Source organism: Cetorhinus maximus, chromosome 11 (assembly GCF_964194155.1).
Source record: "Cetorhinus maximus chromosome 11, sCetMax3.hap1.1, whole genome shotgun sequence".
Lineage (NCBI taxonomy): Eukaryota > Metazoa > Chordata > Chondrichthyes > Lamniformes > Cetorhinidae > Cetorhinus > Cetorhinus maximus.
Window position 1 is genome coordinate 9,097,527 of NC_135889.1, and position 24,737 is coordinate 9,122,263.

The 24,737-nt window shown below is 47.2% G+C and overlaps 1 protein-coding gene across 1 annotated transcript in view; it reads left to right on the forward strand.

The window, feature by feature from the left end:
• Positions 1–630: 630 nt before the first annotated feature.
• Positions 631–24,737, forward strand: part of LOC144686247 (thrombospondin-type laminin G domain and EAR repeat-containing protein-like) — an 80,832-nt gene continuing 56,725 nt past the window's right edge. The window contains exons 1-3 of the mRNA XM_078551341.1: positions 631–1,034; positions 14,387–14,607; positions 23,775–24,013. Of these exons, the coding sequence (XP_078407467.1) occupies positions 953–1,034; positions 14,387–14,607; positions 23,775–24,013 (542 nt within the window). The 5' untranslated portion in view covers positions 631–952. The remainder of the gene's footprint in view (positions 1,035–14,386; positions 14,608–23,774; positions 24,014–24,737) is intronic.

A 24,737-nucleotide genomic window follows, 5' to 3' on the forward strand; every position in this document is an offset into this window, starting at 1 on the left:
TAGAAAGTTTACAAGGGTTAGAAACCGGTGCCAAGCGATGACTCGGGAGCTCACACAAGCCCACAGCACTTTTCCCTCTGCGCCCTGAATGTGGCCAACTTAGGAACGGCTGGCCCCCTGAATTTTGACAGCTCCTTCAGGCTGAGGGGGTCTACACACACTCCGACAGCGCCTCTCGTCGCCAAAGGCGAGCCGAGTGAAATGTTGTCAAGGTGAGGGGGGGATGAATGTGCTCAGTTGGAGGCTGGGGGGGGTGGGGGGAGGACAGGCAGAGTTCCACACTGCGCTGCGAGAGGGGAATTCCTCTGCCTTTCTAGTCTGAGGCTTGGCAATGGATGAAAGCTTGGTGGGGGTGGTGGGGGGAGAGATCTCTGCAACAGTGGCCGTGAGAGCTCAGGTGTCACCGGTGTGTTTAAAGGGCCTGGCAGGGAGCTGATTTGACTGGAAGGTAATTCCACACAACCTGATGTCATGAATGAAAGGCAGGCGATGCGGAATCCCAGTCCGCCTTTTGGGACTCCCGTCTTAAAGGGAAGCAGCTAGAGACAGCAGACAGACTGGAAGCCACAACCCTGCTCCTGGGCTGGCTGGGGAGGGGAGGGGAGGGGGGGGTATTAGGAACTTCCAAACAGGGCATCTAAGGGCATTTCATCAGGTGGACCAAATAGGTGCCTCTCCCCCACTCCTTCATTGCAGCTGACCTGCTCTTCCACCAGCCACCGAAGTGGGGACAGAGATGTCCTTTGGGTATGTTGGAGAGGTCTACCCGACACCTCCGCAGCTCCAACCACACCCGGCCGGACCACCCAGAGCGGGCGACACTCACAGGCAGCTAGCCCTGTGATGAAGGTGACCAGGGGCAGCTCTCGGAACGGATCACCCACGGCGATGATCGGATGGTGCGGGGCGACGAGGAGGGCTGCTGTTTCATGCATGTGACTGAGGAGCCCTAATGTCTGCTCTCCTGCTGTTCTGTGCACTCCTGCACTTGGGGATCGACAGCAATTTGGCCAGAAGACACAGTCCGTGCACAGGTAGGCGGAGAAGCCTGAGAACGAGTGTGTAAGAGGTGCAGAGAAAGGTGAGAGTGTGGAGTGAGACAGTTGGACGAGCTGGCAATAAACAGTGAGGCAGGTGAGGTTGGGACAATATAGAGTGAGACAGGTAAGATTGTGATAATATACAGCGAGACAGGTGAAGATGGGACAATACACAGTGGGACAGGTAAGAATGTGGCGATATACAGTGAGATAGGTGACGATGGGACAAAGGCAGGTGAGAATGTGACAGTATAGAGTGAGACCGGTGAGAATATACCAGTGGGACAGGCGAGGAACCAGACAATATGCAGTGAGATCGTTGAAAATGTGCGAATATACGGTGAGACAGGTAAGAAAGCGAGAATATAAGTGAGACAGGTGAGAATATACAATGAGACTGGCGAGAATGTGAGAATATACAGTGAGGCAGGTGAGAATATACAGTGTGACTGGTGAGAAACGGACAACGTACAATGAAACAAGTGAGGACGTGACAATATAAAGTGAGACAAATGATGATGTGACAATATGCATATGAAGTGAGAATGAGACAACAAACAGCGAGGTAGTTGTGGATAGGGTGATATAGAGTTGAGGCAGCTGAAAATGTGACAATATCGAGTGAGACAGATAGAAATGTGACAATATACAGCAAGACAGGTGAGAATGTGAGAATATACAGCGAGACAGGTGAGAATGTGACAATATACAGCGAGACAGGTGAGAATAGACATTGTGACAGGTGAGAATATAGAATGTGAGGTAAGAATGTAAGAATATACAGTGAGAATGGAAAATATACAGTAAGACAGGTGCGAATGTGCCAATATGCAGTGAGTCTGGTGGGAATGTCAGAATATACAGCGAAACAGGTGAGAATGTGAAAATATACAGCGAGAGAGGTAGGAACGTGACAATGCACAGTCAGACAGGTGAGAATGTTTGAATATAAACTGTGACTGGCGAGAAATGGGCAATATACAGTGAGGAGGTGAGAATATGGAGTGAGACAGGCAAGAATGTAACAGTATAGTGTGATACAGGCGGGAATGTGGCAAAATGCAGTGAGATGGGTGGGAGTGTGAGAATATACATCAAGGCAGGTGTGAAAGTGAGAATATAGAGTGTGAGAGGTGAGAATGTGACAATACACTATGAGACAGGTGAGAATGGGACAATATACAGTGAGACAGGTGAGAATGGGACAATATACAGTGAGACAGGAGAAAATGTGACAATATACAGTGAGACAGGAAATATTGGGACAGTATAGAGTGAGGCAGGGGAGAATGTGACAATATAGAGTGAGATTGCTAAGAGTGTGACCATATAGAGTGAGACAGGTGACAAGATGAGAATATAAAGCATGACAGGTGAGGATGGGACACTTAACTGTGAGATAGGTGAGATTGGGATAATATACAGTAAAACAGGTGAGAATGTGGCTATGTACAGTGAGACAAGTGATTATGTGAAATATAGAGTGATAATTATCAGGGTGAGACAGGTGATAATGTGACAATGTACAGTGAGACAGGTGAGAATGTGACAATATACAGTGAGACAGGTGAGAATGTGACCATATAGAGTGAAATAGGAGAGAATGTAACAATGTACAGTGAGGCAGGTGAAGATGGGATAATATAGAGTGAGACAGCTAAAATGTGACAGTATACAGGGAGACTGATGAGAATGTGAGAATATGCAATAGGAGAGGTAAGACTGTAACAATATACAGTGAAACAGAGCAAAATGTGACAATGCATAGTGAGACTGGAAAGGCTGTAATGATATAGTGAGACAGGTGAGAATATACAGTGAAACAAGTGGGGATGGGACAATATAGAGTAAGACAGGTGAGAATGAGACAGTATGCAGTGAGACAGGTGAGAATGTGTGAATATAATGTGAGACAGATGAGAATATATCAGTGAGACAGGTGAGAATATACAATGCAGAACAAGACTGGAAAGGCTGTAACGATATAGTGAGACAGGTGAGAATATACAGTGAGACAGGTGAGAATGTACAGTGAGACAGGTGAGAATGGGACAATATACAGCGAGACACGTGAGAATGTGAGAATTTACAATGCGACAGGTGGGGATGGGACAATATAGAGTAAGACAGGTGAGAATTGGATATTATATAGTGAGAATGTGACAATACACAATGAGATAGGTGAGAATGGAACAAAGTGCTGTTAGACAGGTGAGAATATGACAATATACAGTGAGAAGATAAGAATGTGACAATATACAGTGAAACAGATGACAATGTGACAATATACCATGAGACAGGTAAGAATGTGCGAATGTACATTGGGACAGGTGAAAATGTGACAATATAAAGTGAGACAGGTGAGCATGGGCAATATATAGTGAGACAGTTTAGAATGTGACAATATACCAGGGGAGCAAAAAGGAATGTAGTGGTAGTAGGGTATAGTATAGTGAGGGGGATTGACACTGTTCACTGCAGCAAAGAGTGAGAGTCCAGACAGCTGTGTTGTCTGCCCAATGCCAGGGCTCAGGACATCTGCTCAGGGCTGGAGAGGAACTTGCAGTGGGAGGAGGAGGATCCAGTTGTCATGGTCCATGTAGGTACCAATGACATAGGTAGAACTAGGAAAGAGGTTCTGCAAAGTCAGTATGAGGTGCTAGGTACCAAATTAAGAAGCAGAACCTCAAAGGTAATAATCTCTGGATTATTACCATGGACCACAACAACTGGATCCTCCCCTCCCACTGCAAGTTCCTCTCCAGGCCTGAGCAGATGTCCTGAACCCTGGCACCAGGCAAGCAACACTGCCGTCTGGACTCTTGCTCTTTGCTGCAGAGAATAGTTTCAATCCCCCTCACTATATTGTCCCCTACTACCGCTTGAGCCACATGCAAATTGGCATAGGTCAATAAGATTCGAGAGACAAATGCGTGGTTCAAAGACTAGTGTGGGAGAAGTGGGTTCAGGTTTGTGGGGCACTGGCATCAGTACTGGGGAAAGTGGGGGCTGTACCGTTGGGATGGTTTACACCTGAACCGTGCTGGGATGAGTGTCCTTGCAAATCACATAACTAGGGAAGTAGAGAGGGCTTAAAACTAAACAAGAGGGGTGAGGGATCAAACTTGGGTAGAGGTAGCAATTCAAGGTGTAGAGTCAAGACAGGAGAGCAAAATAGTAATATGAGAAATGAGAGTCAGAGAATGGCAGGAAGGGACAGAGAGAAAAATCCTAAGAATACATCAACAGTCAAGACTAGATGTTACAAAGGTAACAAAAAGACAGAACTGAAGACTCTCTATCTGAATGCACATCGCAGTCATAACAAACTAAATGAATTGATGACCCACATTGAAGTAAATAAATATGATCTGATAGCAATTACAGAGACATGGCTGCAGGATGACAAAGATTGGGTCCTTAATATTGAAGGGTACATGACATTCAAGAAGAATAGGAAGCTAGGTAAAGGTGAAGGGTTAGCATTGTTAATCAAGAAGGGCATTGGTGTAATAGTTAGAGATGACCTTGGTTCAGGAGATCAGGATGTAGAATCGCTTTGGGTGGAGATGAGGAATAGTAGGGGTAAAAAGTCATTAGTGGGAGTGGTCTGCAGGCCCCCTAACAGTAACCACAGTGTAGGGCAAAGTATTCAAGAGAAAATATTGTGCGCTTGTGATAAAGGGACAGCAAATGGGTGGTTTTAATCTACACATAAACTGGAAAAATCAGACTGGCAGTAGTAGCCTGGATGAGGAGTTCTTAGAATGCTTTCGAGATAGTTTCTTAGAGCAACATGTTCTGGAACCAACCAGACAGCAGGTTATATTAGGCTTGGTATTGTGTAACATGACAAGATTAATTAATGACCTCAGAGTAAAGGCATCCCCAGTAGCAGCGACCACAGTATGATTGAATTTTACATCCAGTTTGAAAGGGAGAAGAGTGGGTCTAAGACTCATATCTTAAACTTAAATAAGGGCAACTATGTGGGGGTGAAAGCTGAGCTAGCTGAAGTGAACTGGGAAACTAGGCTAGAGGATAAATCAATAGAGAAGCAGTGGCAGACATTTAAGGGGATATTTCAAAGTATTCAGAATAAGTACATTCCTACTATAAAGAAAAAATCTAAGGGGAGGACCCACCATCTGTGGTTAACTAGAGATGTTAAGGAAAGCAGCAAACTTAAGGAAAAAGCATACAACTCTGCAAAGGTGAGTGACAGGACAGATGATTGGACAGAATATAAAGAACGGCAGAGAATGACTAAAAGCTTAATCAGAAGAAAGAAATTAGAGTATGAGAGGAAGCTAGCTAGAAATGTAAAAACAGATAGCAAGAGTTTCTACAGGTACTTAAAAAGGAAAAGAGTAGGTAAAGTGAGTGTTGGTCCTCTAGAGAGTGACAGTGGGGAGTGAATAGTAGATAATAAGGAAATGGCGGATGAAATTAACAAACATTTTGCTTCTGTGTTCACTATAGAGGAAACAAAAAACATTCCAGTAATAGCTGCAAATCAGGAGGTGAACGGGAGAAAGGAATTTGGTGAAATTGAAATCACTAGGGAAACAGTACTGAGCAAATTGATGGAGCTGCAGGCTGGCAAGTCTGCGGGTCCCGATGGACTACATCCTAGGGCTTTAAAAGAGGTGACCAGTGAGGTAGCCGAAGCACAGGTGTTAATTTTCCAAAATTCACTAGATTCTGGAAAGGTTCCATCAGATTGGAAGGTAGCAAATATAACCCCTAAATTCAAGAAGGGAGGGAGGCAGAAAACAGGAAACTATAGGCCAGTTAACCTATAGTTTCGTGGAGAAGTTATTAGAATTGACAATTAAGCAGGTTATAGCTGGGCACTTAGAAGACCTCAAGGCAATTGGGAAGAGTTAGCATGGTTTTGTGAAAGGAAAATCATATTTAACCAATTTATTGGAGTTTTTTGAAGGAGTAACATGCGCAGTGGATCAAGGGGAGCCTGTAGACATACTGTACTTGGATTTCCAGAAGGCATTTGATAAGGTGCCATATCAAAGATTATTACAGAAAATAAAAGCACAGGGTGTAGTGGGTAACATATTAGCATGGATAGAAGATTGGCTGGCTGGCAGAAAGCAGAGAGTATGGATAAGTGGGTCTTTTTCTGATTGGCAGGATGTGACAAGTGGTGTCCCACAGGGGTCTGTACTGGGGCCTCAACCTTTTACGATTTACATCAATGACTTAGATAAGGGGAGTGAAGATATAGTAGCTAAATTTGCAGATGATACAAAGATAGGTAGGAAAGTATGTTGTGAAGAGGACATGAGGAGGTTGCAGATGGATATAGATAGGTCGAGTGAGTGGGCAAAGATCTGGCAAATGGAGTTTAATGTGAGAAAATGTGAAGCTGTTCACTTTGGTAGGAAGAACAAAAAAGCAGAGTATTACTTAAATGGAGAACAGCTGCATAATTCTGAGGTGCAGAGGGATCTAGGTGTTCTAGTACATGAGTCACAAAAAGTTAGTATGCAGGTACAGCAAGTAATTAAGAAGGTTAATGGAATGCTATCCTTTATTACGAGGGGGATTGAATACAAAAGTAAGGATGTTATGCCTCAGTTATAGAGGGCATTGGTGAGACCGTGCCTTGAATACCATGTGCAGTTTTGGTCTCCTTATTTAAGGAAGGATGTAAATGCATTGGAGGTGGTTAAGAGGAGGTTTACTAGATTGATATCTGGAATGAGTGGGTTGTCTTATGAGGATAGCTTGGACATACTGGACTTGTTTCCACTGGAGTTTAGAAGAGTGAGGGGTGATTTGATTGAAGTATATAAGATCCTAAATGGTATTGACAAGGTGGATGTGGAAAGGATGTTTACCCTTGTGGGCGAATCCAGAATTAGGGGGCACTGTTTTAAAATTAGGGGTTGCCCTTTTAGAACAGGGATAAGGAGAATTTTTTTCTCAGAGGGCTGTGCGACTTTGGAACTCTCTGCCTCAGAAGGTGGCGGAGGCGGGGCCATTGAATATTTTAAGGCAGATGGAGATAGATTCTTGTTCACCAAGGGAGTCAAAGGTTATCGGGGTTAGATGCGAATGTGGAAATCGAAACAGAAGATGATCAGCCATGATCTTATTGAATGGCGGAGCAGGCTCGAGGGGCCGAATGGTCTACTCCTGTTCCTTTTTCTTATGTTCTTATGACAGGTGAGGATGGGACATTATACAGTGAGACAGTTTAGACTGTGACAATATATAGTGAGACAGGTGAGAATGTGAGAGTGTACAGTGATGGAAGTGAGATTGTGCCAATATACAGTGAGTCAAATGGGAATGTGACTATATACAGTGAGACAGGTGAGAATGTGGCAATATACAGTGATACACGTGAAAGATCAGACAATATAAACTGAGACAGGTGAGGTTGAAACAATGCACAGTGACAGTGGTGAAAATGTGACAATATACAACGGGACAGGTCAAGACCAGACGATATGCAATGAGACTGGTGAAAATGTGAGAATATACAGTGAGACTGGTGAGAATGTGAAAATATACAGTGAGGCAGGTGAGAATATACAGTGTGACTGGTGAGAAATGGACAACGGACAGTGAAACAAGTGAGGACGTGACAATATTAAGTGAGACAAATGATGATGTGACAATATGCAGTATGAAGTGAGAATGAGACAACAAACAGCGAGACAGGTGTAGATGGGGTAATATAGAGTTGAGGCAGCTGAAAATGTGACAATATCGAGTGAGGCAGGTGAGAATGTGAGAATATACAGTGTGACAAGTGAGAATAGAAAATATGACATGTGAAAATGTGAGAATATAGAGTGAGACAGATAGAAATGTGACATTATACAGCAAGACAGGTGAGAATGTGAGAATATACTGCGTGAGATAAGGATGTGAGAATATACAGTGAGACAGGTGAGGATGGGACAATATACAGTGAGACAGGTGAGAATGTGAGAATATACAGTGTGAGATAAGAATGTGAGAATATACAGTGAGACAGGTGAGGATGGGACAATATACAGTGAGGCAGGTGAGAATGTGAAAATATATAACGAGAGAGGTAGGAATGTGACAATGCACAGTGAAATAGGTGAGAATGTTTGAATATAAACTGTGACAGGTGAGAAATGGGCAATATACAGTGAGGCAGGTGAGGACGTGAGAATATAGTGAGACAGGCAAGATTGTGACAATGTAGTGTGATACAGGTGGGAATGTGGCAAAATGCAATGAGATGGTTGGGAGTGTGAGAATATACAGTGTGAGAGGTGAGAATATGACAATACACAATGAGACAGGTGAGAATAGGACAATATAGAGTGAGACAGGTGACGACACTACACAGTGAGGCAGGTGAAAAAGTAAGAATATACAGTGAGACAGGTGAGAATGGGACAATTTACAGTGACACAGCAGAAAATAGGACAATACAAAGTAAGACTGCTAAGGATGTAACAATATACAGTGAGACAGGAGAAAATGTGACAATATACAGTGAGAGAGGAGAAAATGTGACAATATACAGTGAGACGGGTGAGAATGTAATAAACACAGTGAGGCAGGTGAGGATGGGATAAAAAGAGTGAGACAGCTAAAAATGTGACAATATACAGGGAGACAGTGCATAATGTGACAGCGCAGAGTGAGACTGGAAAGACTGTGACAATATACAGTGAGACAGGTGAGAATATACAGTAAGACAGGTGAGAATATACAGTGAGACAGGTGAGAATGGGACAATATAGAGTGAGACAGGTGAAAATATACAGTGAGACAGGTGAGAATGGGACAATATAGAGTGAGACAGGTGAAAATGGGACAATATACAGCGAGACACATGAGAATGTGAGAATTTACAGTGAAACAGGTGAGGATGGGACAATATAGATTAAGACAGGTGAGAATGAGTCAATATAAGACCGTAAGATCATAAGACGTAGGAGCAGAAGTAGGCCATTTGACCCATCGAGTCTGCTCCGACATTCAATGAGATCATGGCTGATCTGATAATCCTCAACTCCACTTTCCTGCCTTTTCCCCATAACCCTTGATTCCCTTACCGATTAAAAATCTGTCTAGCTCAGCCTTGAATATACTTAACGACCCAGCCTCTACAGCCCTCTGAGGTAAAGAGTTCCACAGATTGACTACCCTCTGAGAGAAGAAATTCCTCCTCGTATAAGATAAAAGCAAAATACAATATATATTAATGTCTTGGATGAGGGAAGTGAATGTACTATCGCCAAGTTTGCAGATGACACAAAAATAGGCGGGAAGGCAAGTAGTGAGAATGACACAAAGAGTCTACAGAGGGATATAGACAGGTTAAGTGAGTGGGCAAAAACGTGGCAGGTGGAATATAATGTGGGAAAATGTGAGGTTACGCACTTTGGCAGGAAGAGTAGAGGAGCTGAATATTATTTAAATGGAGAAAGACTGCAGAAAGCTGCAGCACAGAGGGATTTGGAAGTCTTCGTGCATGAATCTCAAAAAGCTAACATACAAGTTCAACAGGTAACAGGACAGGCAAATGGAATGTTGGCCTCTATTTCAAAGGGAATGGAGTATAAGAATAGGGAAGTCTTGCTAAAACTATACAAGGCACTAGTTAGACCACACCTAGAATACTGCAAACAGTTTGGTCCCTTCATCTAAGGAAAGATATACCGGCATTGGAGGCAGTCCAGATAAGGATCACTATGTTGATCCTGGGGATGGAGGGATTTTCTTATGAAGAGAAGTTGAGTAGGTTGGGCCTATACTCATTGAAGTTTAAAAGAATGAGAAGTGACCTTATTGAAACATATAAGATTCTTAGGAGGCTTGACAGGGTAGATGTTGAGAGGTTGTTTCCCCTTGTGGGAGAGTCTAGGACCAGAGGATATAATCTCAGAGTAAGGGGTCACCCATTTAAAGCAGAGATGAGGAGGAATTTGAAACAAAAACAGAAAATACTGGTAAAACTCAGCAGGTCTAACAGCACCCGTGGAGAGAAAGACAGAGTTAATACGGACTCGAAACGTTAACTCTATCTTTCTCTCCACAGATGCTGTTAGACCTGCTGAGTTTTTCTAGCTTTTTCTGTTTTTGTTTCAGATTTCCAGTGAGGTATTACTGGATTGGGAGCCAATGTAGCTCCATGAGCAAATGGGTGATGGGTGAGCAGGATTTGATAGGAGTTGGGGTAGCAAAGTTTCAGATGAAGTCAAGTTTATGGAGGGTGTTAGGTTGGAGCCGGTCAGGAGAACATTGGCATTGTCAAGCTTCGAGGTAACAAAGGCGTGGTTGAGGGTTTTAGCAGCAGATGAGCTGAGGCAAGTATGAAGATGGGCAATGTTACAGCGATGGATGTAAGTGGTCTTGGCAATGGCTTGGACATGGGGTCAGAAACTCAGCTCAGCATCAAATAGGACACAGAGGTTGTGAATGGTCCAGTTCAGCCTCACACAGCAGCTAACGGGTATAATTATGACAAGGTACCTAGAAGCTCAGAATTGTTGTCTCACACCTTAGAAATTTTGTGAAGTTCCTATGAACACTTCTATAGGTTTTCAATAGACCGTACATTATAGGCTTCAGGTCAAAATGACCACATATACCAAACCTTTAAAGGACCAAGCCTATTGAAGCAAATAATATGCGTTATGGTTTGAAAACAATGGTCAGCTAATGCATCACAGAGAAATCGAAATAGTAATGTGTTATATGGGAGGTCTTGTGGTGCAGTGGGTAATGTCCCTACCTTTGAGCCAGAAACTCCAGGTTCAACTCCCACTCTGGGAATTGATGGCCATGTAAGGTGCATTCATAACATGACCAAGCAGGTTGATTATTGACCTGTAAATCCTTCTGATGTAGGTGTGGTCAGTGCAGGTGAGTCTTCTTGTCAGCCAGAACCTATAGAAGCCACTGCAGTACCCAGCTGAGCATAACCATAGACCATGGTTGCCAACTTAGGGCATGGTACCTGAAGAGAGAGGAAAAAATGCATCATATAATTAATTGGCTTATATATGAGAAAAGTGCACCTATTACAACAGTGATCTTCACTACTTTTCAAGCAAGGGGTACTTTAGCAAAAAACCTGCAGTGTGGGGAGCCACATCGACAACTAAATTATCATTGCTATTAAACAACAATTTTAGATCATGAACTCTCTCCTCCATCCCCACCCCCTTTCCGATCCCCCCTTTTTCCAATAACTTATATAGATTTTTCTTTTCCCACCTATTTCCATTATTTTTAAATGTATTTCCATCTATTGTTTTATCTCTACCTTTTAGCCTATTTCAATCCCTTACCCCCACCCCACCCCCACTAGAGCTATCTGTACCTTGCTCGTCCTGCTTTCTACCCTTAATTAGCACATTCCTTTAGATAATATCACCACCTTCAACACCTCTTTGTCCTTTTGCCTATGACATCTTTTGGCAACCTCCACCTATCCATGGCCCTCTATCCAGCTCTACCTGTCCCACCCCCCTTTAAACCAGCATATATTTCACCTCTTTTCTATTTTTCCTTAGTTCTGTTGAAGAGTCATACGGACTCGAAACGTTAACTGTATTCCTCTCTGCAGATGCTGTCAGACCTGCTGAGTTTTTCCAGGTATTTTTATTTTTGTTTTGGATTTCCAGCATCCGCAGTTTTTTGCTTTTATCATTGCTTACTACTCCTTCATGATGTAATGTTACAGAGTGACCAAAACAAAGTCACATATTATACTGCATTTTATAAATGCTGCATTATTTAGTCACATATTATACTTAAAAATAAATACACATGTACAGTTAAAAAAATGCAGCATTTATAAAAAAATAAGCAGGAAAATGTAAGGAATTAAAAATGCACAAGTGCAAGTAAACTTTTTAAAAGCTGAATGGTGCAAAACTTACTTTAACAGCTGGAAGAGCTAACCTCCTACATTGGTAAATGAAATAACTTTTATGTTTTTAATCTTATTTTATTTCAAAAGAAAAATGTATCTTTCTGCTCCAGTACTTCCTGCCTGCCATCTGTCCTGCTTCCTGAACCTCCTGGTCACTGCAGATCATCCTCCTCATCCCAAACCCTCAGCATTGTGGTCTCTCCTCCTTCCCCGACCTTTGAGTTGTGGCCTCTTCCCCCTCTCTGACTCACCCTCTCGCAGAACCTCCTCCCACTCCCTGACTCACCCTCTCGCCGCTTCCCTCTCCTGGACTTGCATCTCCGTCCGGGATCCAAATCCGATCCAAAGCCAGAGCTCCAATGTTGTGGAAATGTGAGTGCTCGTCACCGAGCTGGGACTGCTACAATCCATGTTTTTTTTCAAAAATGCTTCCCTTGCCTGAAGCCTCGCTCTGAGCAAGGCAGGAGCAGCTTCGACAGTCATTTCCAAAAGGACATGGACTGTAGCAGCCCCGGCTCAGTACTTCTTCACCATCAGGACTCGTACTCCCACAGCATCAGAGCTCTGGCTTCAGGGTCAGATCCGGAGCTTGAATGGGAACGCAAGTCCAGGAAGGGGAAGTGGCGAGAGGAGCGGGAGGTTTGGCGAGGGGGTAGGTCGGGAACAGGGAAGAGACCACAACTCCGAGATCGGGGAGGGGGTAGGCCGCAACTCAGAGGTCGGGCAGCGGCGACAGGCTGCTCCAAAGTGGCACCAAGTCACATGAAACGATGTTAAAACAAATCCTGCCACGCTCACCAAGATTAAAGGCCGCTTTAACTTACCAATGTGGAGTCGGGGAGCCACACTTAGTGTTGATGGGAGCTGCCATTGGCTGGCAGGCCTTGCAATGAAGAACACTGTATTACAGGCTGTGGTCTAAACCATGGGTTCAGTGGGTTAATGTATAGAATAAAATCACAAGTGATAGAGCTGTAACTGCAATGAACATTAATGTAATGGAACAAGAGTTGATCTTTTACATTAAAGCATACTTTAGCAAGCTTCCAACTGTATTAACTTGAGTTGTCTAGTGGCACTACCAGAAAGCACATAACCTCCTCGATGCGATGACCGATTAAATGATGTGTGGAAATGCTTTTGACACTCTTTGAACTTGAAAAGAAATCAATCTCCTCTCTGGTTCAAAGCACTGCTTCAAGTATTTCAGAGCACCTTCTTTGAGCTGTGATGATGACCAGTCCACTTAAACAGGTAAACCTGGGGAGGTTGTTTTATTCTTCCTCTCATTATTCTTTTCAAAAGAGTCTTCTGTTATTTTCGTCGCCTCTTGTAGAACCATGGAAACATAGAAAAGTCACGGCACAGAAAGAGGCCATTCAGCCCATCGTGTCCGCACCAGCCGAAAAAGACAAAATATAAACTAGCTGCCCACTCTAACCCTACCTTCCAGCAGCCAGCCTGTAGCCTTGCAGTTACAGCACTTTAAGTGCAGTTCCAAGTACCTTTTAAATGAGTTGAGGGTTTCTGCCTCCACCACCAAACCAGGAAGTGAATTCTAGATACCAACCACCCTCTGGGTGAAGAAGCTTTTCCTCATGTTCCCTCTAATCCTTCTACCAATCACTTTAAATCTGTGCCCCCTGATAATTGATCTCTCTGCAAGGGAAAACAGGGCACCCCTGTCTATTCTATCCAGGCCCCTCGTAGTCTTGTACACCTCAATCAGGTCACCCCTCAACATCACTGATTGTTGACTGAAATATGATCAAGTGAGATATCGCTGATTGTAATTTACCCCGAGGCCCCATGTTTGCACTTAACAAACTATTGATGAGGTTTTTAAACACAGTTGTTCAATCACTTTTGATGCTTTCTGTGGGCAGTGTATGGTTTATTATAGGGGGAGAAGTCTTATTGAGAGAGGTAGCATTGAGAAGAGGCATTGAAAGCAGCCTATTTATTCACAAGAACACCATTACCTTAAACTGTTGCAAACTGGAGGACACAGGCAAGAATCTAAAAGTGACTTTTGAATATTTTAGCTTCCATGCTTGAACAGAGGACAAAACATTGAGATTCTGGGCATCCTGCTCAATAAATGAACATCGCTGATTGTTGACTGCAATATAATCAAGAGAGATATCACAGATTGTATTTTACCCCGAGGCCCCATGTTGGGGCTTTACAAACTATTAATGAGGTTTTTAAACACAGTTGATCAATCACTTTTGATGCTTGTTGTGGGTTGTGAATGGTTTATTGTGTGTCAGGGTAGTGTACAGTTTGGTGTGTGTGTGGGAGGGGTGCTGGGTGCATGCGTGTGTGTGTGGGGTGCACGCTTTGCTGTGTTTGTGGGTAGTGTACAGTTTCCCACGTGTGTGTGACAGCAGTGTACAATTGTCGATGTGCCCTAATTCTTGTCTTTAACACTAATGCCTCTTTTTAGATTTGAGGCCACAGGACCTCCTATCTGAAATTATTGAAGCCCCTGGGACACTGGTGAATGGATTCAGGATGGTCCAGGAACGTGGAGTCCGTGGACTGCGGCTCAGTCAGGATGTGAAAGCAACCAGCTTCCCCTCCTCTCTCATCTTCAAATTCTGTAACTACTTCCCGGCTGAATTTTCCATTGTTATCACACTGAAAGCAAACTACCTGTCATCGAAGGTACTGTCAAAACTGAACACAACCAATGGGGTATAAATGAGCTACTGGGGTGCAACACTTCCATGGTTTTGTTCATCCTTTACTGAGAAAGTTGGTAATGAGTATTGTCTAAGAATGTGGCAATGATGATATTAAGGAGACATACTTTGGTACAGTATTTCTCGTTTCTTTGATAGCGCCCATGCCCCTGAGTCGGTAGGTCATGTGTTCAAATCCCATTTCATGGACTGAGGGAGGTGCTGCACTGTCAGCGGTGCCGTCTAAGACGTTAAACCAAGGCGCCATCTACCTTTTCAGAACGTAAACAATCTTAAGGCACTATTTCGAAGAAGAATTGAAGAGTTCTCCCTGATTTGCTGGCCAATATTTCTTCATTATCCAACGCTGAAGCAGATTATCTGGCCGTTCTCTCATTGCTGTTTGTGGGATCTTGCTGTGTGCAATTTGGCTGCTGCATTATGACAGTGGGCAGAATTTTACGCCCTGTGGGTGGGCGGGCGCCTGCCCAACCCGATCGGGCACGCAAAAGCGCGAGAAGATGTCGGGAGAGCGTTCCGACATTATCCCGCACACGTACAGACTGCAGGTCGGTGGGCACACACGGGAATCAGAGCCGTGCCCACATCAATTAAAAGGCACTTAAAAACCCAGTTGAAGCCGATTTTACGCTGCCCATGTGACTTTGCGCTCGCCGCACGGGCAAAACGGGCAGGCGGGCAGCCCACATTTTGCAAAACCTCATCCACGGGCAGAATAAAAAGGGTCAGCAGCATCGCCAGTGTGAGCAGTGAGGAGTTTAGGAGATAGTTTGCTGCTGGTTGCTTATTTGAACTTGACAGCATCATCTCTGTTTGGGGCTTCATTCTTAGCATTTCCAGGCTTCATGTCAGGACTCATTGGTGTCTCCAAGGCCCCCGGAGGATTTTGACCATGTGGGCCCTTCCAGGTATCAGACAGCCTTCCGTAACACTGGGAATGGGGATTGTGGTCTCTGCTGGAGGTACCTCCTCTGAGGAGGAAGGGAGGGGCAGAAGGGAGAGGAGGCCACGTGTCCCAATGCAGCTTCCAGGGGAGTCACCTGCGGGAGGAGAGGCGCAGGCACAGGGGCGCAGGGACAGCAGGTAGTCCAAGGCGGAAGGGGCAGAAGACGCCACTATCCTGCTGCCAGGGTTTACAGGTGGTGATACATATGTCCGAGGTGCAGTGCCGTAGGAGGCTCTGCCTCTCAAGGGAGACAGTGACCTCTATTTGTCAGGTGATCGGCCCTGAGATCAGCTCCAACTGTGTGGGTGGAAACCCCATGCCAGTGGCTCTGAAGATCACAGTGGCCCTCAGCTTCTACACCTCTGGCTCTGTCCAGGAGTCAGTGGGGGATCAGTGTGGAGTCTCCCAATCAGCTCTCCACAGTTGTGTCAAGCTAGTGACAGAAGCTCTGTTCAGGCAGGTACTGACCTTTATTCTTTACCGTATGGACGAGGCCAGCCAGGCTGAGCAAGCCAGAGGCTTTGCAGCAATTGCTGGGTTCCCTCCACGTCCAGGGTGCCATCGATTGCACACATGTGGCCATCAAGGTGCCAGCGGGTCAGCCGAGTGCCTTCATCAACAGGAAGGGCTTCCACACCATGAACGTGCAGATAGTGTGTGATCATAGGATACAGATTCTGCAAGTCTGTGCAAGGTACCCTGGCAGCGCCCATCACGAGTACATCCTGAGACACAGCCAGGTTCCGGGACTCTTCAGTGCTCCAGCCCGACTGGATGGATGGCTGCTGGGTGACAAGGTCTATCTGTTGAAAAGGTGTCTTATGACACCTCTCCACCACCCAAGAACAGAGGCAGAGCAGCGTTATAATGGGAGTCATGTCTCCACAAGGGCAGTCGTAGAGAGAACCAAAGGTCTTCTGAAGATGCGCTTCCGATGCCTGGACCATTCAGGGGGAGCACTGCAATACCCCCCAGAGTGGGTGTCAGTGATAGTGGTTGCATGCTGCACTCTCCACAATCTGGCACTGGCAAGGGGGGACCCACTGGAGGAAGAGGATCTTGATGCAGCTCCACAGGCCACAGAGGATGAATCCAGTAGTGAGTAAGAAGAGGAGCACGGTGAGGAGAATGCTGAGGGCATGGAGCCAGACCTCAGTTACCTCCAGGGAGGCAGGGACAGCAGGGACGCCTTGATCCAACGCTCCTTCAGCTAGGCTGTCAAAGATCTGCTTCCACCTCGTGCCAGGGCTGCCGTCTCCATCCCGGGTGTCTGAAATGACCCTTTCAATTGAACCCAAAGGCCACTCAGTGTCTGTGCAACAAAGTTTAGAGCCACTCACGTCCAGCATTACATACTGGCGTACCCGGCACCAAAAAAATACAAGGGTGAAGCATACTCTGGCCATTATGACAAAACCAAACTTTATCTCATTTTGACAATCCAAAAAAATTAACATCACTTATCTCTGGTCTTAATTCCCAGACCAGTAAACATAAAGAAAACGTTACACAACAGAAGATCACCCGTGACCTGTCCCTCTTGTGCTCATGGTGCCTTTAACTTACATTTCCGTGTGCCCACCCCCATTCCCCAACCCTCGCTAACACCAGCATTGGAGGCAGCCTGCTGACTCTGCTGTCCTGTTGGCTTTGATGACCTTGGCGGTCGTCCTCTGGCCAGTGGAGCCTGTGCTGGCCCCGCCTGGGAGGGAGCGGCCAGTGCCATGGCTGGCATCTCCCCTGCAGCCTCATCAATGCCACAGTCACTGGCAGAGGGGTGGAGGAGCTACTGCCCTCATCCAGAGCACCCCGAGAGGAGCCCGCAGAGATGATAAGCAGCTCGTGTGCCAACGTGAGGTCGCTCTGGACCTCCCTGCTTGCCATTGATGGAAGGGCACCTAGCTGGGATACTGGGTGCCTCATGCATCAAACACACGGATCCTGACCACCTGAGGTCAGTGCCTGTGTGAGGGCTTGCAGGTCCGAGCACAACCCCAGGAACCCCTGTTTCTGTTCCTGGAGCTGCCTCTCCATGAGAGTCACCACTCTCTCAATGGTGGAGGCAGTGCACTCGGCCAGGAGGGTCAACACAGTGCTGATGCTCCACATGGACTCCTCCACAACGGAGACCATGGCTAGCATACCCTCATGGATCTCCACCAGATCCTTCCACACATCTCGCTGAACATCCAGCATCTGCTGCCTAATGGACGACTCCAGAGGCTCATCATCTGCCTTTGACAGGGCATTGTCCTGGTCCCCAGCAGCCCTCCGACTGCTGGCGCCCTGGGCACTCTCTACCTCAGCCTGCATCTCAAGTGAGTGTGAAGTGCCCTCACTACTGTGCTCCGATATCCTAGCCGAGAATCTAGTACCCACCGAGGTGCTGGTATCTGCGCTGGTGCCTGGTTCAGAGAGCGGGGCTGATGCAGGTGTGTCTGAAGCCTGGTCCTCTGGTTTCAGGGGTGACTGTCTGGGGTCTTGTGAACAAGTGCATGCTGGTGAATCTAAGGGAGAACGACAACATGTCATTACTTAAAGTCATCACACTGTTACTGTGCACGTCAGGCACCTTGGTGAGACCATGGAGATCTGCATCATGGTGTCCTCGTCTTTCAATGATCAATGGGAACTCCAGTTATGAGGCTCCCATCAGTGATGAGACTACACAAGAATGTTTGCACCATCTAAAGCACTCACCTCTGTGCACTGCACTCTTACCTTCGTCTGTCACCCCAGCTTCTCCATGGCCGGTTGACCGAGGCATGTGGCACCTCTCCAGCTCCAGGGTGTCCTGCTCGAATCTAGATGGGATTAGGAGGCTTGGGGGTCTCCTCCTGTCCCCTCAATGTGGTTATGGGTCATCTTCTCCTGAAAGGACAGAGGAGCATTGATCAGTCCACTCTCTACCTGCAGCGCCTTTGCAGCCTGGCCAACCCCAGCTGAGGAACACCTCGCAGGGCACATCCGAGTCGTGGCCCTCGAGCTGGAAGGCACTCAGTCCAAGCAGCCAGGGCTCACCCCCTTGCCCAGCTCCAGTGTCATTGGCAGTTGGCACTCAGACTGTAACACCCTTGAGCTCCATGGGGGGATGACCAGACCTTAATGCTTTAACACACTGATCCATGCCAACATGGTACTCACCCTTCCTGTGCGCAGCAGGTCATTAAACCTTTTGTGGCACTGCACCCATGTGCGCCGCACAATGTCGTGGCTGCGGATCTGAACTGCCACCTCCCCCCCAAGCTCTTTCTTTCAGGTGCAGTGGCCTCCTCCTTCCATCCCTGGGGACAAGGGTGTCCCTCCTGGCGGCCACCTCCTCCAGGAGGACCGCGAGGCACTCATCCGAAAAAAAACCGTGGGGGCCGAGTGCCCACCCAACCTTCCCTCCCGCCTGGCGTCTCCAGCCTCACTTGATGCCATAACTTCAGTGTTCACAACGCAGAAGATACGTGCTTCCCTGGCCGCCTTCAAGGGGCTGCCTGTGCCGTTTTTAAACCGGCCGCCAGGTCGCCATTGGTCCCAGTGGCTGACAGACCCCCCCACTACTGCCCCCGTCCGGCCCTTGCCGACCACTGGGAGGACGCATTTCATGCTGGGCGGGCTTTAATTGGCCAACCAGTGCGAAATCACAGTCGAGGGCCGATCGCCTGCACCCACCAAGGGTAAAATTCAGGCCAGTGACTAACACTTTGAAATACTTAATTGGCTGTGAAGTGCTTTTGACGTCCTAAGGTGCTATAGCCGTACAACCCTTTCTTTCCTATTTACAGTAGCTTCCTCTCGTGGTGATCAGTGGTGACCGGAGCTGTGGATTTTCAAATCATTTGGGAATGGAATATCCAGCGGCGATCCCGCTTTCCCGCTCAGGGAGCCTGGGGTCGGAAAGAGGGGGGAAAGGGGGTGTCTTTCGGCTCCACAGTGAGCTGCCGCTGAGTCTGCCCCCCGGTACATCCCATTTCCATGTGAGTCCTGAGTCTCGCTTCTGGTGGCTGAGTGGGGGAAGGGAGGTCAGCCTATGAACGTGGGCCTACAGCAGGGAAAACTGTAGAATCTGTACCAGGTTCCAGATACAAATCTGGGTAATATTTTATCACTATACTCCACTTCAAGCGTTGTGTGGCATTCTGAGGGTACGAAGGATCTAATTGACCTCCAAGGAGGAGTAAGGCATGTGGAACTTTCTCATCCAAGAGTGCACAGAATTCTGAGGTAATGGAGATCATGGGAACCATTGGTGTGAGTGAACTCTTCACGCAGTGAGACTCACGTTTGGAGAGGATGGGAGTTAATAACGAAAGAAAGGCGGGTTGCATTTCTATAGCGCCTTTCACGGCCGTCTCAAAGACGTGTGGTCACCGATGTAATATAGGAAAGGGGGCACCCAATTTTCACAGAGCAAGATCCCACGAACAGCAATGTTCAGACTGGAGGAGGGTATATTGTGGGGTTCCACAGGGATCGGTGTTTGGACCATTGATCAATGACCTAGACTTGGGTGTGCGGGACACAATTTTAAAATTTGCAGATGCTGTAAAACTTGGAAAGATTGAGAACTGTGAGGAGGATAGAGACAGATTTATCCATTTTGTCGCAGGATGAAAGAGTATAAAGGCAATATAAAATAAGGGATATGAGTTTTAGAGGTGGGCAGGAGTAGAGGGGCTTGGGGCATGTGTGCAGGGCAGGGAAGGTGACAGGGCAGGTTGAGAAAGTGGTTAATAAGGCATTTGGGATGCTAGGCCTTGTAAATGGAGGCAGAGAGCACAAAAGCAAGTTATGCTGAATCTTTACAAAACACTGGTCGGACCTCGACTGGAGTATTGTGACCAATCCTGGGCTTCACACTTTAGGAGGGTTGTGAAGGCACTAAAGGGGTGCAGAAAAGATTCACAAGAATGGTTCTAGGGGTAAGAGACTTCAGTTACATGGATAGATTGGAGATGTTGGGACCGTTCTCCTTAGAGAAGAGGAGGTTGAGAGGAGATTTGATAGAGGTGCTCAAAATCATGAGGGATTTGGGCAAAATAGATAGGGAGGAAGTGTTCCTATTGGAGGCAGGATCGAGAACCACTGATTTAAGGTGACTGGGCGAAGAACCAAAGGTGAAATGGAAAAACCCTTTTAATGCAGCAAGTGGTTAGGATCTGGAATGCACTGCCTGAGAGTGTGGTGAAGGCAGGTTCAATCGTGGCTTTCAGAAGGGAATTGGATCATTATCTGAAGAGAAAAGGTCTGCAAGGTTATGGGGAAAAGGCAGTGGAGTGGGACAAGCTGAGGTGCTCTCAAAGTGAGCCAGCATGGACAAGACCGGCCAAATGGTCTCCTTCTGTGCTGTAACCAATCTAAAATTCAATGATGTGAATGACCAGATACTCTATTCTAGTGATGTTGGCTGAGAGATAAATATTGGCCAGGACACCAGAGAGAACTCCCCAGCTCCACTTTCGCATCTACCTGAGAGGGCAGACGTTTAACATCGGGTTAACATTGCATCCAAAGGACAACATCCCCGACAGCGTGGCACTCCCTCAGCGCTGCGCTAGAGTGGTGGCCTGGATTATGTGCTATAATTTCAAAATTTGCAAATGGCACCAAATGGGGGGAGTGCAGAGGAGGCCTGTGGCAAAATACAGGAATAAATTAATAAACTTGAAGAATGGGTGTGTAATTGGTCAACGAATTTCAATAGATAAGTGCAAGGTGATATATAAATGTAAGTTGTTGTTGTGTTATAGTTTGGTCTGTAGAGTAAACACTTGCTGGAAAATAAGTGTTGAAATAGGGTAGAGGACCTGGGTTCCAGGTACACAGATCACTAACAAGAGTGACACCGCTTAATAAGGCAGTGAAATAAAAGCAAAGCACATGGGTTCATTTCGAGAGGGATAGAATTGAAAGCAGAAGTTTTGGTGAGTTTGTGTAGAACTTAGGTTGGACTACGCTCAGAGCAGAATTTTTAGGGTCGACGGGCGGGTGCGCCCCAGCCCGATTGGACGCGAAATCGCTCGAGACCACGTCGGGCGAGTGTCCCGATGTCATCCCACGCTCACGCGGTATTTCGGTCAGTGGGCGCGCACAAAGGTCAGAAACGCACCCGCCGACAATTAAGAGGGCGGTTAGTGTAATTAAAGTTGCAATTGTCTCCGATTTTTTTGTGGTCCGTCCAGCCTTACGGTTGGCGGACGGGCGAATTGGCTTTGCATTTTTCATGAAACCTCATCCAAGGGCCGGTTGAAGTTTCCGCTATTAAATAAAATAAAATGAAAACCTATGGGCAGCATTTTTGTCATGTATATGTTCAGGTGACTGATTGTGATGCTGGGACATCTTTCTCCTGATTTTAAAAAACTTTATTTAATTGCTTCCAAGTCTCCAGCTCCCTGAGGCAGCTCTCTGCCTTCAGGGAGCTTTCATTCAGCGCTCGCCCGCTCCCGCGCTTACGTCAGCACCCACCCCCACCGCCGCAGTGCTGAGCACCCACCCCCACTCGCCCCATCAGCACCCACCCCCACCGCCGCAGTGCTGAGCACCCACCCCCACTCGCCCCATCAGCACCCACCCCCACCGCCGCAGCGCTGAGCAACCACCCCCACCCGCCCCATCAGCACCCACCCCCATCCCCACCGCCGCAGCGCTGAGCACCCACCCCCACTCGCTCCATCAGCACCCACCCCCACAGCGCTGAGCACCCACCCCATCAGCACCCACCCCCACTGCCGCAGCGCTGAGCACCCGCCCCCACCCGTCCCATCAGCACCCACCCCCTCCGCCACAGCGCTGAGCACCCACCCCCACTCGCCCCATCAGCACCCACCCCCACAGCGCTGAGCACCCACCCCATCAGCACCCACCCCCACTGCCGCAGCGCTGAGCACCCGCCCCCACCCGTCCCATCAGCACCCACCCCCTCCGCCGCAGCGCTGAGCACCCACCCCCACCCGCCCCATCAGCACCCACCCCCACTCGCCCCAACAGCACCCACCCCCACCGCCACAGCGCTGAGCATTTCAGCGCGCGTTAATTGGCCAGCCAGTGTGAAATCGCAGCCAGTGTGAAATCGCAGCCAGTGTGAAATCGCAGCCAGTACGAAACCGCAGCCACTGTGAAATCGCAGCCAGTGTGAAATCGCAGCCAGTGTGAAATCACAGCCAGTACAAAATCGCAGCCAGTGTGAAATCGCAGCCAGTGTGAAATCGCAGTCAGGGGCTGATTGCTGTCAGCGGCCTGTTCCCCGGCCTATCCCAGACCTGCCGATCGCACCTGCCTGCCAACCTAAAAATTCTTCCCTTGGAGTACTGTGAATGGCTCTAGTCTCCTCTCCACGTTACAAGCAGGGCGTAGAGGCACAGGAGAAGGTGCAAAAAAGATTTACATGGAAGATACCAGAAAGGTTATACCTATCAGGAAAGATTGAACAGGCTAGGACTCTTTTCCCTAAGGCTGAGGTGACAGGTGTTTTTAAGGTCGAGAGAGAGCGCCATACACATTTTTTTTCCTTTTTGTGAATAGCAGGGAAGTGTTACAGACTAGCAGGCTGATTATTGAACTGTTGAGCTGCACCATGAACGCTCCTTCCATAGACAACATGTCCCGGAGTGGGGTTTGAACCAGCAGCTTCCGACTCAGAGGCAGGGACATCACCTACTGAGCCACATGACCCCCCTCGCTTGATAGGGTAGATGTAGAGCAGATGTTTCTGCTTGTGAGGGAGTGCAAAACAAGGGGTCATAAATGTAAGATAGTCACTCAAACCTAACAGGGAATTCAGGAGAAACCTCTTCACTCAGAGAGTGGTGAGAGTGTGCAACTCCCTACCACAGGGAGTAGTTGAGTCAAATAGCATTGATGAAGTTAAAAGGAAGCTAGCTGAACACAAGGGTGAAAGGAATAGAGGAATAGGTTGACGGGGTTAGATGAAGTAGGGAGGGTGGAAGCTCATGTGGGGCATGGATCCTTTAGGCTGAATGGCCTGTTTTTGCAACCTGACTATTCCCTGGAGTAGGACTTGACTCCATGAGCTTCAAGCTCAGTGCGAGAGTGCTGATCTCTGAGCCACCGCTGACACAGTGGCGGGAAGGTCAGCAGGTCGATGGGATTGATCTAGCATAAAGGCCTCATGGGCCTAACCTGCTCGTTGGAAAACTTCCCTTCTCATCAAGCTAATTGCATTTGCTTTTCAGAAGAATGAGTACATCTTCACTTTGCTCCAGGAGAACTCAAACCACATGCTGCTGGGGCTGAGGGTCTCATCCGATAAGGTCCACTTTGAGTTCTCCCACGGCGACCACCCCTACAGGCACAGGAAGCGGGCCACCTTCCGAGATCTCTACCTAGCCGACCGGCGCTGGCACACCTTGGTGCTGGCTGTGACAGCGAACATTGTGTCTCTCACCATAGACTGCTGCCCCCCTGTAGACATGTGAGTAATTCTCAACCCCTTCCCCCCACCCCCCAACACTTCCGCAGTAGCGGAGTGGCCCAGCTGACGCAAGGATTTATCGGGAGTCTCGTCAGTCATCTGCCGAGCGGGAGGATCAGGATCAAGTTCCTTTTTAAAGGGTTACATTACTAAGACGAGAGAAGCTGGGATTATTCTCTGAAGAGCAGAGAAGGGGAAAGGGCAGGTTTATTTAAGATCATGAAAGGTTTTGATAAGAGTACATAAGAAGAAGTGGTAGGTGGGTCGGTAACCAGAGGCACAGATTTAGAACAATTGGCAAAGGAACCAGAGGGGAGATGAGCTATTGCTTTACGCGGTGAGTTGTTATGCTCTGGGACGCACTGCCTGAAAGGGTGATGGAAGCAGATTCAATAATAATTCAAAAGGGAATTAGATAAATGCTTGAATTGAGAAAAACAGTTCATGGCTATGGGGAAAGGGGCAAGGCAGTGGGAGTGAATGAATAGCTCTTTCAAAGGCATAGGCACAATGGACCGAATGGCCTCCTTCTATTCTTTATCATTATATGAGGACATGTTGCAGATCAGGCTTGTATTCCGTTGATTATAAGAGGTCACTCAGATCTACTGCTCATCTGTTGTGAGTCTTCAGGTGGGAGTATTGTTCAATTGGAGTAAGGCATTGTCAGTTGCAGTGGGAGCATCATAGGCCATGATTCGTTGCTGCATGCCACCTCCTGCAA